The 15,915-nt window shown below is 44.8% G+C and overlaps 2 protein-coding genes across 2 annotated transcripts in view; one reads left to right on the top strand and one right to left on the bottom strand.

The window, feature by feature from the left end:
* Positions 1 to 15,915, bottom strand: part of LOC142663708 (uncharacterized) — a 225,059-nt gene that overhangs the window by 91,594 nt on the left and 117,550 nt on the right. The gene's annotated exons all lie outside the window — the stretch shown is intronic.
* LOC142666194 (uncharacterized) overlaps positions 1 to 15,915 on the top strand; it is a 42,063-nt gene that overhangs the window by 9,268 nt on the left and 16,880 nt on the right. Inside the window, exons 3-6 of the mRNA XM_075846205.1 lie at positions 3,045 to 3,142; positions 3,230 to 3,308; positions 3,400 to 3,497; positions 5,170 to 5,284. Of these exons, the coding sequence (XP_075702320.1) occupies positions 3,045 to 3,142; positions 3,230 to 3,308; positions 3,400 to 3,497; positions 5,170 to 5,284 (390 nt within the window). The remainder of the gene's footprint in view (positions 1 to 3,044; positions 3,143 to 3,229; positions 3,309 to 3,399; positions 3,498 to 5,169; positions 5,285 to 15,915) is intronic.

Raw genomic sequence — 15,915 nt, 5'->3', positions numbered from 1 at the left:
GGGTCAGTACGAAACACATTTCCGGGGTCTGGTGGCGGAGGTTTCCTGGAATAATGAGGCACTGGTCACAACCTTCTGGCAGGGGTTATCTGGCCGAATTAGGGACAGTTGGCAGGCTGTGAGTTGCCTTACTTTCTGGATGCACTCATCTCGCTGGCCACGAGAATTGACCCTAGACAGGGACTTCCCCAAAAAGCGATACGTGAATGAAAGGTTCACAAGGTCGCTCCTTTCAAAGACCTCTGCTCTCCCTGGTTTCTGAAGAATCCAAGTCGAGATATTCAAAATCACAGATCAAGAGCGCCAGCAAAGGCCAAAAGACTATCTCTGCATGTATTGTGGAGGAAAAAGCCATTTTCTGCGCAATTGCCTTGTGAAGATGGGGAAATTTCAGCACTCTCTCCAAAGTTGGCCATGTCCGTGAAATTGTATTGTGGTCATACTTCAGCCACTGTCCAAGCTTTTCTTGACTCTGGGACCGCAGGACACTTAATTTGTCAAGACCTGGTGTGACTCTCCTTAACCTGCCAGTTGATCGTCTGGAGAGACCCTTGCCTGTTACATCTATAGATGGCTTCCTGTTTATCACACATCCTCTGACTATGCAGATATGGGTCCTTCTCATAGAACGGAGCTCCTTCTATGCCTTTTCGGTCTCCATTATTCCCTTGCTTCTGGGCCTTCCCCGGCTACAGCTACACGCCTCCGTCCTTGATTGAAACTCCACTCCAGTCAAGTCCTTTAGTGGGGTTTAAGTTGACGTACTGAGTGCCTGGCACACATCGAACCTACCTCTGCCCCGCCTGTGCCACAGAACCTGTCGGGTCTGCCTACTAGCTACTCGGCTTACGTAGACGTCTTCTGTAAAAAAGAGGTAGCAACGTTGCCACGACATCGACTCTGACTGTCCTGTTCAACTCCTGCCATGGTCAACTACTCCTCGAGGTCAAGTCTATTCACCATCCCTACCAGAGACTCTAGCCATTTCTGAATACATCCGAGAAAACCTATCTTAAAAAGTGGATTCAGCAGGAAGTCTCCTTCACCGTCCGGAGACGTTTTTTTTCATGTCAAGAAGGATGGATCTCTTCGCCTATGCATAGACTATCATGGTCTCAACAAGATAACTGTAAAAAACGAATACCCGCTTCCATCGATCGCAGAAGTCTTTGATAGGATCTGTGGATCCAAGATCTTCGCCAAACTTGATCTGCGCGGAGCATACAGCCTGATCCACATCTGTGAAGGTGACGAGTGGAAGATGGCCTTCAATACTGGTGATGGCCACTATGAGTAATTCGTCATGCCGTTCGGACTCTGTAATGCTCCTGCCGTATTTCAAGAGTTTGTAAATAAAGTTTCCGGGATCTATTATGTCAATGTGGTGGTCTGTCTAGATGATATCCTGATTTTCACGCCCGATTTGACTACACACCGGAGACCTGTTGATCAGGTCTTTCAATGGCTGTGGGAGAACATGCTCTATGTAAAGTTGGAGAAATGTGTCTGAGAGCCCCGCCCTTCCCTTTTTCGGTTATATCGTCTTTTTCGGAATCCATTTTCAACCCCTGGACTAAGTGTCTGCTGTGTTGGACTGGCTTCATCCCCAGGGTCTTTGGGCAGTCCAACATTTCCTTGGATTTGCAAACTTTTACTGGCCGTTTATATCTGCCCTAACAAAGAAAGGAGTAAATGCCAAGAACTGGACCCCACAGGCAGAATATATTTTTTTTTTTCTTCAACTAAAAGAATCCTCCTACCGTTAAGACTAACCTGCAACTTCTTCTCCAAGTTGTATTCTCCTGCCGAGAACAATTACTCTATAGGAGATCGGGAGCTTCTGTCCAATGAATTGGAAAAGTGGAGACGTCAGCTGGAAGGTGCCGTGCATCTTGTGCTCATATATTCAAGGACCATAAGAATATGGTCTATCTACAGACCGCACATCGGTTGAATCTGCACAGGGCCAGATGGGTGCGTTTCTTTGCCAGATTTTATTTTCTGTTGCACTTCCGGCCAGCCGAGAAGAATACTAAGGCTGATGCTCTGTCTTGGTCATTTGACATCACTGATAAAATGAATCGCTTCCTGACCAGAAGCTTTACCCCCCCCCCCCCCCACCCTTCCTGACCAGGCCTATTTTCACGTCTTAGTCATGTGCCAATTTAAAAGCAAATTGTTCTATTATTCTTCCAACCTAAATGTATTTGGTCTTGTTTCTCTCAGAACATGTTGGGCTTCCATATTGTGTAGAAAATTAATAAATGATATATATATATAGTGAATAGATATTTGGCAAATTCTGCCGACTTCAGCGATACTAAATGTGTGTGCATTTCTTACACGCTGGGCGCAGGGCGGAGCTTACAATGAATGGTACGCAAACTGCCCTTTTGGAGAGCAAATTTTCCAATATCTCTCACCCCTTGTCAGGCACCATTGTAACGATGTCCTCCATGTTCTTCACTACACCAGTCAGTGGTTTTTAAGTTTTGGCTGATTATTGTATAAATTTGAGGACAGTGTGAGTCGTCTTTATTTAAAAAAAAATACGTATAATTCTTGGCATACGGTTTCCTGTCCTGGAGGGAAGCAGTCTCCCTCATGGTGCTGTCATGGGCTCACAGAAAAACCGTTACCAGTAAATGTAATCATATATATATATCATCTTTTTTTTTTTTTTTTACCCATTCTCCATAACCGCACCAGGGAATGAAAACTTGGGGGTTATATAAATGTAGAGCTTCCTCCAACACCTCCGTGGTTTCCCATCCCTTGTGGAGGGTAAATTGGAGTAGTTGTATCTTGTCTGACCCCTGCGTCCCTCCCATGAATTTTAGAATTCACTTCTAGGTGTCATTGTTCCAGGGTGTTCCAGGGCTCTTAAAAAGTGGTTTCTGAGCCCTACCACTTTCAGCTTTATCTGCAAATCCGCCTTTTAGGCTTTGATAAATAAACATAGAATTAAAGGTGTTGAGAGAAGTGTCTGATATATAGACAGATATACAGTAGTAATATATTCAGTCACTGTGTGTTTCCTGCAGATGGATCCAGTAGGAGAATTCCACCAGAGAGATGTCCCAGTCCTCTGTATTCCCAGGACTGTCCAGAGGAAAATTACAATGTCCCAGAGAATCTTCAGGTAGATGGCATTAAAGTCTCATCAAAATATGACCATAAAGTAATTAAACCCAACTTTATTTAACTTTTTTTTTCTTTGTCTGTTTAGGGCGAAAATCTGATTGGTATTAAGGATGAGGTTAAAGATGAAGCAGAAGAGGAGATGGATTTAATGGCTCATCATCCGTGTAAGGAGGAGGGTTGTAAAAGAAAAAAAACTTTTTTTTTTTTTTTTTTTAAGAGTCGTTTATCTATTCATTCACTGTTTATTTCCTGCAGATGGATCCAGTAGGAGAAATCCAACAGAGAGATGTCCCAGTCCTCTTGATTCCCAGGACTGTCCAGAGGATATTCACAATGTCCCAGAGAATCATCAGGTAGATAAAGCTAAGCCTTTTACCAAATCTATACTGCTCAAAAGAAATTAAGGGAACACTTAAATCACATATCGGATCTCGATGAACAAAAGATTAAAGTTGAAAATCTTTACTGATATAAATTGACCATCAACAGTCAATGGAAACCAAAGTCATCAACCTATTGAGGGGGCCTGATTCCAATTCGCCCCAAAAATCAAAGTAAAGAAATTGAAATCAAAGTGGGATCCAATATGCGTGAATTTTTATCACGACACCTCATAATGTGACTTAGGTGTGTGTATGGCCCCTGCGTGCCTGTTTGCACTCCCGACAATGTCTGGGCATGCTCCTGATGAGACGGCGGTTGATGAGAAAATAAGTGCGCTCCTGGACAGTCTGTAGCGCTACTTGGCGGCGTTAGATGCACTGATTCATAATGTCCCAGAGGTTCTCAATTGGATTCCAGTCTGGGGAACGTGAGGGCCAGTCAATAGCATCAGTGCTTTCTGTCATCACTGAACTGCCTGCACACTTAGGCGACATGAGGCCGGGCATTGCCCTGCTGCAGGAGGGACTAAGGAAGCCCTTGCACCATCCTAAGGTCTAACACTGGCTCGGAGGATTTTTTTCCGGTATCTAACAGTAGTCCGAGTGCCATTGCCCATCACATAAAGGATTGTGCGGCCCTCCAAGGTTATGCCTCTGCCAAATCGGTCATGCTAGATGATGTTGAAGGCAACATAACGTTTAACACTGCGTTTCCAGACCCTTTCACGTCTGTCACGTGCTCAGTGTGAACTTGCTCTCATCTGTAAAGAGGACGAGGTGCCAATGGCTTCCCTGGAAAATATAGTGTTTTTTTGGCGAAAGCTAATCAAGCTTCACAGTGATGGGCTGTGAGCACAAGTCCCACTACAGGACGTTGGGTCTTTTATAGAGTCGGTTTCTAACAGTTTGGTCAGAAACCTGCACACCAGTAGCCCCTCGGAGGTCATTTTTTAGGGCTCCTCATGTTCTTTCTTGCAGATACCAGTCCTGCTGATGGGTTGATGCCTTTCTACTGCCCTGTCCAGTTCTCCTTGTGTAACGGTCAGTGTCCTGGGTTTATACTGTGATGTTTAAAGGGGTTCTCCACGTTCTGACAACTGATGACCTATCCACCAGATAGGTCATCGGTATATGATCGGTGCAGGTCTGACACCCGGACCCCACACCGATCAGCCGGTCCGGTGACCTGCGGGCACCGGATGTTATGGCACATAATGCTATGTACAGAGCCGGAAGCAGTTTGCTCTGAACATAGCATAGCGACCGTGCTTCAGAACTGCAGCTCTGCTCCTATTCACTTGAATACAGTACTGCAGCTTGGGCGCTATTCCGTGGCCAACTGCTTCTGGCATTTAGTTCTGGTGCATGGAGGCACCGGACCAGCTGATCTGTGCGGAGTCCGAGTGTCAGATCATGTGCTGATGACCTATCCGGTGGATAGGTCATCAGTTGTCAGAACGTGGAAAACCCCTTTAATAGTTTTCTTAATTGTTTTTGAGCAGTGTATATAGGGGGTGTGTGGAACTTTTTGGTCCTCCAGTCATAGATATTGTCATAGATTTTGGTGGTTTCCTATGTTAATCTGTTAGAATCCTCTTACTCTCTGCTGTATTGTGCTGAATTGTAACATATGTGAAATCAGGGGGAAGATCTGACTAATATTAATTTGGAGGATAAAGCAGAAGAAGAGCGTGTGAGGGGTCATCAACCGTGTAAGAGTGAAGTGGAGGAGGAAATTCCAGGAGGTGTTACCACAGGTAAGTAATAATGACATTAGAAAGTGAATTGGGAGGTTTGTTAAGGTGAGGTTCCTCCTTAGTTCTACATTACAGTAACACTTCAGACAATATGTTATACATAGTGCAGGACCTGAGGGAGCTGTGACTGCACATAGAAGTTCTTTACAAGGTGTTCTATGAATCTGGTCATGCACTAGGCTTAACATCAGTTTTTTTTTGGGGGGGGGGGGGGGGGGGCGGCACCAGCTGTAGTTAACAGCTGCACTATGGCTGGGACTAGAAATAGACGCACACCGCACATTTTTTTGAGCCGTTTTTCCAGCAATGATACGGCCAGATATTACATGGTAGTACATAGTGAAATATAAAAAGCTTCTTTTGCTTGTGGTGTTTTTTTTTGGCCTTTAGGGGTGCTTTTTAAGTCCATGGTGTTTTGTTTTTTTTTCAAAGCGCAGAGTGCTCTGGGTTTAGCTTTTTACCTCTTCACTTATGGCAGCACCAGAGGAGAGACATCCCATTCGTTGGACATGAAGCCTGATGATATAAAAAAGGACACGCCTCTCTACATTTTAGGTTTCCGGGCTTCCGGATAGGATTGTCCTGTTTTATGAAATACACTTATCCCGGATTGAATACCCCCTAGCACGTACTTGCCTTGTCTCCTAGGGGTACGCTGAAGGTGTATGCCTCTTCAGGCATAATCTGAAGCCTTGGGCGGTTACTCCTTTCTCTCCCACGCACGCTTTCCTCTGCGGAGGTGGTCTTGAACCTTCCGCGGGTGTGATTTTCTGGAGGTAGAGAGTTCGCCCTGTATCATTCTCCGGCTCCATAACTCTCGTTGGTGGGTGCAGGAATGCCTGGCTCGGCGGCTTCCAGTGCACTGTGGTGCACACTTCCAGTCACGGCAGGTCACTTCCGGCGGAGGTGACATGCCTACGCCCCAGGAAGCTGTGTTTTGGCGTCCCCAACTGGGAGGGGGGCTACAGCGCAACGTAGCTGGGGGGCTACACCACCCAATCCTAGGCCTATTTAGGCCTAAACAAAAAAAATGATGGCTCCTTCCACGACTAGACGCCCAGAATGGAAACATTAGAGGAAGCAGCAGGGCGTGCTGATTGCTCGGACGTAACAACATCTTCCAGTCTGGTACTTTGAAGATGCCAGTGGGATACTCTAACATGGTAGCACAGATTATTTTTTTTAATACTTTTTTCACGTTAGTCACGTACGTAATAAGTAGTGTGCTGTGTGTTACAAAAAATTATCAGTTCCTTATACTAAAAGATTATGTCAATCGTGTTTACACAAAGTTATCACTGAGGAATCCACTAGCCTTGCGTCTAGTATTAAATATATTGTACGGGCTGAAGTTAGGAATTGACTTAAGTCCCTAAGGAAGAAGCGGGATTTACCTAGTATTTTTTTTCTGGCAGGACGAATGTATCTTCTAGCAAAGATAATTATGTGTTAGAGGGAGAGCTAGGCTCCTCTGACAATTCCTCTGAAGAGGATGGGCGTGTAAAGAATCTGTTCTCTGATGAGGATGTGGATTGATGACCCCAAGGAACCCCGTTCGGTCCAGGATATTATGTTTAAGTTCCTAGGACCAAGGAAACTAAGAACTTTTCCTATCCATAAAAAAGTGGCCAGCCTTATTAAATGCGATTGAAGGACCCTGACAAAGTTTAGCATCCCCAAATTCCTAAAAAGGAAATATCCTTTTGAGGAGGAAGTCTGCAAAAATTGGGATAATATTCCTTGGGTAGATGCTCCAGTAGCCAAAATATCTATAAAAAATCCTTTACCATTTGAAGATCTAGGATGCCTTCTAGCCAAGTATTGCAACTACTTGTGTGGCTAGATCCTTAAAAATGTGGATCTCACAGAGCTGCATATTAGGGACAAAACCTCCCAGAGAGCAAATACTTTCCTCCTTCCCTGTACGATCTACGGTGGCCTACTAGATCAGCCAGTAGAGCTGTCTGGTTGGAAACCTGGAAAGTAGATCGTCTCAAAAGGAAAGCTTTGCTCCATGCCATGTTCTGGCGTTTTTTTTTTTTTGTTTTTTTTAAAATGTTTTGTTTGGTCCTTCGTTAGATCTCCTAGAGAAAGCGTCAGGAGAAAGTGGTTCCTTATTTGGGGTAGACAACCTGATTCCTTTCACCCCAGGACTTTCAATAGAAAACAATCAGAAGGGACCAGATTTCAAGGCCTTAAAATTTCCTAGAAAGAACAAAGGATTCCTTTTCAGGCCACAGAGCGATGCAAAATATTAAGTCCACCAACAATGATGCCAGAGGGAGTGGGGTGGGAGGTTCTCTATGCCTTTTTCATAAAAATTGTGAATTAGAGATTTCTGCAAATCAGTGGATCCTAAATAATATCCTGATTTTTGTTTTTTTTCAACATTAGATTTTTATTAATGTTTTCAGAAAATACAAAGAAAAGAATAATGCAATACATCTCAAATCAGGCCAATGATACAAAAATGAGCACATAATATACATAAGCAGACAGAGTAGTAATAATAACTAGACACCTTGTCTCACGTCGTACTTATTGAGACATAGAGCAAGGGAAATTTCAAAATCGGTCGATGCATAAAACAAACATACGTTGTCCATCCAGAACATAACATAGCTCAAGAGCTGCAGCAATCCTGCAGAAAGGAAAATGTGGCATAAACCCTTCCAGTGTACCCCTTTACAAACTATTTATAAGGTTGATATGCAGCCAATATACATGTGGAAAGTTAAAGGACCAATACCTACATATGGTTACCGCCATGCCACCATTCCTAGGAAAAGATACTTACAAAGGATACGTCTAAAAGAATAGTAGGATGAGTCCAGCAACCACAATGTAATACAATCTATGCAAACTAGTTTGAGTATTGATCAAACAATGGGAGATGCTAAGGATACAGGGTTAGAACCTGGTGAGAGGGAAGCTAAGTAAGTATGCCAAGGTTCCCAGAGCAATATCATTTTAGGCAACCGGTGTGTCCTAAACGCGTACATACGTTCCATCATGGAGACATTTACCTTGTTAATAAGTTCAGAAGTGGAAATGATGGCATTAAGTTTCCAAGACTTAGCAATCCATAGACGGGCCCCAATAATAATGTGACTAGACACTGTCCGGGACACTAGCGGAATATCTGACATCTTAAGAAAGCACACGGCCTTGGTCGGATCCGGTCTAATAGTACAAGAGGACATTCAAGAAGTCATATCCAATACCTTTATCCAAAAGGAATGGACCTCGGGACATTGCCACCACATATGAAAATACGTGCCCTTGCACCCGCATCCCCTCCAGCACGCCACCGAGTATGTAGGATCAGATTTCGCAATTTGCGAAGGAGTCATGTACCATCGTAACAACAATTTTTGGGTGGACTCCCAATGTTTCACCCCTTTGGAGACTTTCCTAGTCCAGGAGAAAGTGGAACACCAATTCTTCAAAGCGATGGAGGAACGTAATTCACCCTCCCATTTATCACAATAAGGCCTCATGCACACAACCGTGCTCGTAATTACGAGCATGGGCCGGCCACGGGCAGCCGGCAGCTTTTGCGAGCCGTGCTTCCATTATAAAGCATAGGAGCACGGCCCGTAAAATGAAAAAATAGAACATGTTCTATTTTTTTAACGGCACGGGCACCTTCCCGTGAGAAAACGGGAAGGTACCCGTGACTAACAGAAGTCTATGGGCCCGTTATTGCGGGTCGTAATTACGACCCGCAATAACGGGTGTTTTTACGGTCGTGTGCATGAGGCCTAAGGAGGCTTGCTGGAGAGAAGGCGAGCACACAGGTCATCATAAAACGCAGAAATACCCTTCGTCTGATTAGCAGGTCCAAAATAAAAACTATGAGCTGCAGAAGGGAATAAGGGCTCATTAACATTCAAATAATTAAAGAGATGCCTAATACATAAGTATTTATAGAAATCTCTATTCGGAATAGAGTACTCTGACACCAATTCTGAAAATGCCAATAAAATTTGACCATTAAACAGCTTCTGTACATGAGTAATTCCAGAAGATATCCAGTTGTCCAGAGATACCCCCGGTAATTCAGAGATCAGAAAATTCAGTGGTAAATTTTTAATGGGCGTAAGAGCAGTTGGGGGGAGGTTTGAGGAATAATGCTTCCAAACCTTAAGCGAAGCAATGATAGTAGGGGATAGGCAAACAGAAGGCTTAGTGCTGGTCTTTGGGTTTACATTTTAAGAAAGATAGGAGAGGCTGATCCGCTATGGTCTGTTCTATATGGGACCATTGTTTTGAGGGCAAGGGAGTACACCAAAATTTTAGTTGATCAAGAGTAGCCGCCTGGTAGTATGTCTGAACATCTGGCACCCCCATCCCACCCTGCCTCCAGTGTCTCAACATCGTGTGAATCCTGATTCTAGGTTTTTTGTGCACCCAGATGAAATTGTTCAACATCCTCTGGAGAGCTCTCAAATACGAGTTAGGAAGAGGGATTATCACTGTACGAAAATGGTATAGAATTATAGGTAGAATCATAATTTTAATGACCGCAATTCCACCTGCCCAGGATGTACTTGCATGGGAATAGGAGGCCAGCAGTTGTGGAATGGTTTGTAATAGGGGGCCAAAATTATGTTTAAAAAGGAGGTTAGGGGACATGGTAAGAGAAATACCTAGGTACAAAATCTTAAGGGAATTCCATTGGAAGGGGAAGGAACTCTGTATGATAGTTTGAATATTTAAAGGAAGACCGACATTCAGCAAGTGTGATTTATTGCAGTTTACCTTATAATATGAGACATGCCCGAATTTGTCTAAAGTCTTTTGGACTTCTACCAGGGAGGATAAGGAATCTGTTAAGGAAAGAATCACGTCATCAGCGTAAAGTCCAATTTTGTGAAGGGCATGGCCAATTTGGATACCGTGTATGGAAGGATTCTGTCTGATTGCTTCAGCTAAGGGTTCCATTACCATAGCAAATATCGGGTGAAAGAGGACACCCCTGCTGAGTACCATTAGTAATAGGGAATGGAGTCGAAAGGAAGCCAGAGGCTAAAACACGGGCAGATGGATTAAATCCGCCATTCTAGCACTGTATTCTACTCCATCACGAAAAACCAAATTTTTCAAGAATCGCGTCTAAGTGGACTCTGTCTAATGCCTTCTCCGCATCCAGAGCAAGGAGCACGGAAGGCACTCGACGAGTCTTAGCCCAATGAATCAAATTTACATAGCGTCGTGTACAGTCAGGCGCCTGCCTGCCTGCAATAAATCCCACTTGATGTTCATGTATAAGGGTAGGGAGCAAATTAATCAGTTGGATAAGACTTTGGCATAAATTTTTATGTCCACATTTAGGAGTGAGATTGGCCGGGGAATCTGGAGAATTTCCAGGTTTCGGGAGTGTAATTACTGTAGCAGATAGGATCCTTCCCGAAGGAGGAGTTGTCATTGCCGCCTTATTAAACACATCAACTAAGTTTGGAGCCAGCACATTTGAGAATTTTTTTATAATAATAATTGGTGAAACCGTCAGGTCCTGGGGCTTTACCCTGCTTTAATCCTTTAATGGCTCGGGAGATCTCTAATTCAGGAAAAGGTAATTTTAATGCAGAACATTCCTCAACCGAAACGAAAGGGAGATTCAGGCCGCCCAGGAAGTTGACAATTTCCAGAGCGGATGGTTGGTGAATAGAGTTATCCTCCTTAAGGTTATATAGGCTATAATAATAGTTCCTAAATTGTTCACTGATATCTTGGGGATGAGTAATACGAGCGCCTTGTTGGTCCAATAAAAACGCAGTTCTCTGCTTGGCATTCCCCTCATATATGCCTTATGAGCATTCCATAAAGAGAAACAATTCTCGGAGGAAGGAGAATTTACTTCAAAATATAATTTAAGATGGGTATCCATGAGATCCCGGGTCATTGGGTGATCCAATACCAAATCGTTTAGTTTCCAGGAAGAAAAGGGAGGGGAGGGAGATGTATTTAAAACCACCAAAGAAATCGGGGTGTGGTCAGACCACAATATAGTTCCAATCGAGGATGTAGACATATATCGCAGGCTGAGTTTACTTACGAGAAACATGTAAATTCTGGAGTAGACTCTATGTGGTGCAGAAAAATATGTGAAGTCACGCTCGTTACCATGTTGGCAACGCCAAACATCGTGTAGTTCCTCTACATGTACCGTGTGATGTAATTGTGAACGGGGTCTATAAACATTCGAGGAGTTAATTACAGGGTGCATAACCTCATTAAAGTCTCCACCAATAATAAGTAATCCCTTCTCCGCTTTCTTAACTCTGCGGGGAATTTTATGAAAGGCCCGAAGTTGGTGTGAATTCGGGAGATATAAGTTAACCAAAGTGTACGTTATATGATTTAATATCACATATGAAGATCAAGAATCTACCTTGGGGATCTGAGATCTCATGCTCTTGAAAGACCACCGAATCCTTAATTGCAAGAAGTACTCCTTTGTATTTAGTGGGACTAAAGGCCTGATATACATGCGCAAATTTCGAATATGTACATTGTGGGGGATTATATAACGAGAAATGCGTCTCTTGGGCAAAAAAAAACCTCGCTTCTCAAAGCTAGTGCCTCTTTCCACATCATTTGTCGCTTAAACGGGCTATTAAGCCCTTTAACATTCAGGGAGGATATTGTAAAAGGCATGAGAAATTATCTAAAGGCTCATTATAAAGGGCTTGGTGCCACTCTAATATCCACTTGCTACGGATGACCGCATATAGACATCTGGATAGACCAAACCTGACAACCTTAGACCTAAAAACCAAGAACCGTTAAACAAAAGTGAAAAAGACATGGTGCCTACATTGCGCCGAAAGTACCTCCATGGGGAGAGAGAAAGGCACAAGAGGAAGCTTGTAGCACTACATTCTGTTCAGACAGTCACCTCATGGAATCAAACAGCGGGGCGTCCCTGTTCCATTTCCCATTCGGGAGAAATGCGACGTGGAGATGCCTTTGATGGAATGACCGCCTTGTTAGAAATCGGGATATTACATTGGAACAACAGAGAAGCACCATCAAAAGGAGAGGGCATCACATTAGTGGATCCATTCCTAGTTACAATAAGTTTAACCAGGAAGCCCCATTTATACTTGAGGTTGTTCTCCCGGAGAGTGGATGTAGTCTGATAAAATTGCTTGCGTAGCATCAACGTAGAAGCAGATAGATCCGGGAAAATCGAGATGTGAGCATAAGGGTCAGGAAGTTTACCCAACTTTCTGGGCTCTTGAAGAATACGATCTTTAGCTTGGTAGAAATGTACTCTTGTTAAGACATCCCTCGGGGAATCGACAGGAACTGAGCGGGATTTAGGAATCCTATGCATTATATCCAGAGTCAGATCCAAAGGAGAAAATATAGGCACCATGGATTTGAACATGACCTGAAGATAGTTCTGCAGTTCAGAGGGGGAGACATCTTCCGGAACACCTCGTATCTTAAGGTTGTTCCTTCTGGATCTATCCTCCTGATCCATTATTTTGTTCTTCAACCACACCACTTCCTCCCTAAGATCAGAGTGAGCATCAATAAGTGTATTATGGGCCTCAGCATAGTCACCCAGTTTGCGTTCAAGATGGTCAGTGCGAGATCCCAGCTCATCAACCGATATTTTAATCTGTGTCACCACTTTGTGCAGTGTCTCCGATATGGAGCTTTGCAACGATATCATTAACCCCTTCATCGCCACAGTAGTAAGTGGGGCATCATCCGGAATAGCAGCCATTTCGGGAACGACAGGGGATGTAAGACTTCCAACGTGAGCTGTTAATGGAGATGGGAGATGTGCTTTTTTTATGACCCATGCTGCTTGGCGATGAGGACACTGAGTGGTTCCCCCCCTCTTTCCAGGAGTGCACACCTCATCCAACCTGCCCTGTGGGGATGGTTCCCTGTCCACAGACTGACCTGAACCGGCCGCTGCTGAAGTGCAGGGTCGCGCGCCATCCATCTCAGGAGACTATCCAGCACCATCTTGGGAGCAGTCTGTCGATGGGAAATAGGTAACTTTTTCAGCTCGGTCTTCGTCGTCTTTCTCTTGGTCATGGTTCACACTCGATGCCGGGGAAGTTTAGGAGTGGAATCCGAGGTAAGATGGAGTGCTGCAAGGAAAAGTGTCACTGTGAGCCGCTGGTTTGCTACGGTAGAAGCAGGAGAGAGTGTACTACACGGCCATCTCAGTCAGCGGCAAGCTCTGCCCCCCCAATATCCTGTTTTTTATGAGTTCACTTTACAGGTTCATAAACACCCAGTAAAACAACGTGCACTAGAATCGAAAAAAATAAATAACATTTTGCTTATAAGAAAGGAAATCCTAGTTCCAGTTCCCAGCCTAAAAATAGGGAAGGGCTACTATTTCCCTCCCCTTTTTTGTATTTTACCCTTTCACCTATGACACCACCCCTGGAGAGACGTCCCATCCGCTGGACAGGAAACCGGAGGATTTAAAAATGGACACACCTCTCCACACACCCAGTCATGTTTCCTGTCCTCCGGATGGAAGGATTGTCCTGAGGAAAAGCACTTCTCCAGGGGTTGCAGACCCCCTAGCAAGGTCTCGCTTTTTTCCACTAGGGGTGCTCTGGAAGGTATAAGTCTCTTTTGGAGGGAGCAACCTTGAGTCTGGTACAGGTACTCCCTCCTCTCCCGGTCCATCGCCTCCCTTCTACTGCAGCAAAAGGAGGTGGTTTAAGGCCCACACTGTGGGCCTTCCTCTGGCAGGGAGCGGATTCCCGGGGTCCCGTTCAGCTCAGCCGGACCATGCCCAGCGTTGGCGGCTTTCCGGCGCTCTCACTGGCACTTCCGGTGGCCGCGGCGCGTCACTTCCGGGCGGTGATGCGTCCAACACTCCAGGGGGCGGTGTTCCGGTGACCCACGTGGGAGGAGGTGCTCCAGCGTCCGGAGCCGTGGGCCTCCCAGCCAATCCATGGCCTATTTAGGCCAGAAACAGCAGGAACTTCGGTCTCCAGTCTTCTTCCTCCATTATGGAAACGCCAGGAGAAGCGCCAGGACGCACTGACCGCTCGGATGCCAAGTCCTCCAGTCCGGTACTTGACGCCAGGAATAGGGGGTAAGATAAAAAACCCTCTTCCTTACCTAATACTGTTCCCTTTCTCTTGTACATATGTTTAGGCCAGGGATTGTCCTAGGAAAAAACAGGATAAGGCTCATAACAAGGAATGTGCGATATGTAAAAAGAAACTCTCATCAAACTTAGCCACAAGTATCAAGGATATTGTAAGGGCTGAAGTTAGGAACTCACTAAATTCCCTTAAGAGGAAAAGAGATCCTCCGCCCGCCCTTCTAGCCGGATGGATTCGGATTCCTCAGCTGAAGAGGATATCCAACTAGGTGAAGAAGGGGAGTACAGCTCCTTTGATTCCTCAGGTGAGGATGAGGGAGAAAGGAATCTGTTCCCAACTGAGGACATAGACCTACGCCTAAAGACGGTTAGGGCGACTATGAATATAGATGATCCTAAAGAACCTCGGTCCGTCCAGGACATAATGTTTCAAGGCCTAGACCCTAAGAAGAATAGAACCTTTCCTATCCATAGAAACATATCTAACCTCATTAAAAAAGAATGGAAAAGTCCTGATAGGAAAACAAGTATTCCCAAATTTCTCAAAAGAAAGTATCTTTTTGAGGACGAGGCATGCAAGGACTGGGACAACATCCCTAGACTTGACGCTCCAGTAGCCAAGATTTCAAGGAAACATTCCCTTCCCTTTGAAGATCTAGGCTCCTTGTCTGACACTATGGATAGGAAGGCCGACTTCTATCTTAAAAAGACCTGGGAAGCCTCTACGGGGGGGCTTTTAAACCAGGCATTGCAGCCACTTGTGTGGCTAGATCCCTGAAAATCTGGCTCGCACAAGACCCCTCGGGATCAGATCCTAGCCTCCCTTCCAACACTTTCCAAAGCCGCAGATTTTTTGGCAGACGCCTCAGTAGATGCTGTACGCCTTTCCGCCAGATCAGCGGCCCTGTCAAATTCTGCTAGACGAGCTTTCTGGCTAAAAACCTGGAAAGGGGACACCGGATCCAAAGGGAAGCTGTGTGCTATTCCCTGCTCAGGAGATTACCTTTTTGGGCCCCCACTTGATGACCTGCTGGAAAAAGCATCAGATAGTAAGAAAGGGTTCCCTGCACAAACAAGGCCATCAAGAGATTCCCCAAAGGGCCTAATAACAAAAGACCTAACCTTAGGGGACAGGACTTTAGACCTTCAAGATTTACTAGGAAGAATAAGTCCTTTCTCTTCAGGCCCCAGAAGGACCCTAAAAATAGGGACCAACAATGACGCCACAGGACCTAAAGTGGGGGGTCGGCTTTCCCTATTTTTCAAGGATTGGCAAAAGATATCAGCGAATCCTTGGATTCTAGGAATTATAAAAACCGGGTACGTACTAGAGTTCAGATCTCTTCCCCCAGACAGATTTTTTTCCCACAAGGGCCCTAGGGAGCCCGGGCCAACAAAAGATCCTAGAAATAGAAGTTCTGTCACTCATAAAAAAAGGAGTCCTAATCCAAGTTCCAAGCATAGAGAAAGGTCAGGGCTTTTATTCCCCTCTCTTCCTTGTGAACAAACCAGGAGTCCAATACAGGGTCAT

The sequence above is a fragment of the Rhinoderma darwinii genome, chromosome 1 (assembly GCF_050947455.1).
Source record: "Rhinoderma darwinii isolate aRhiDar2 chromosome 1, aRhiDar2.hap1, whole genome shotgun sequence".
Classification (NCBI taxonomy): Eukaryota; Metazoa; Chordata; class Amphibia; order Anura; family Rhinodermatidae; genus Rhinoderma; species Rhinoderma darwinii.
This window is presented reverse-complemented; position numbering and strand designations above follow the sequence as displayed.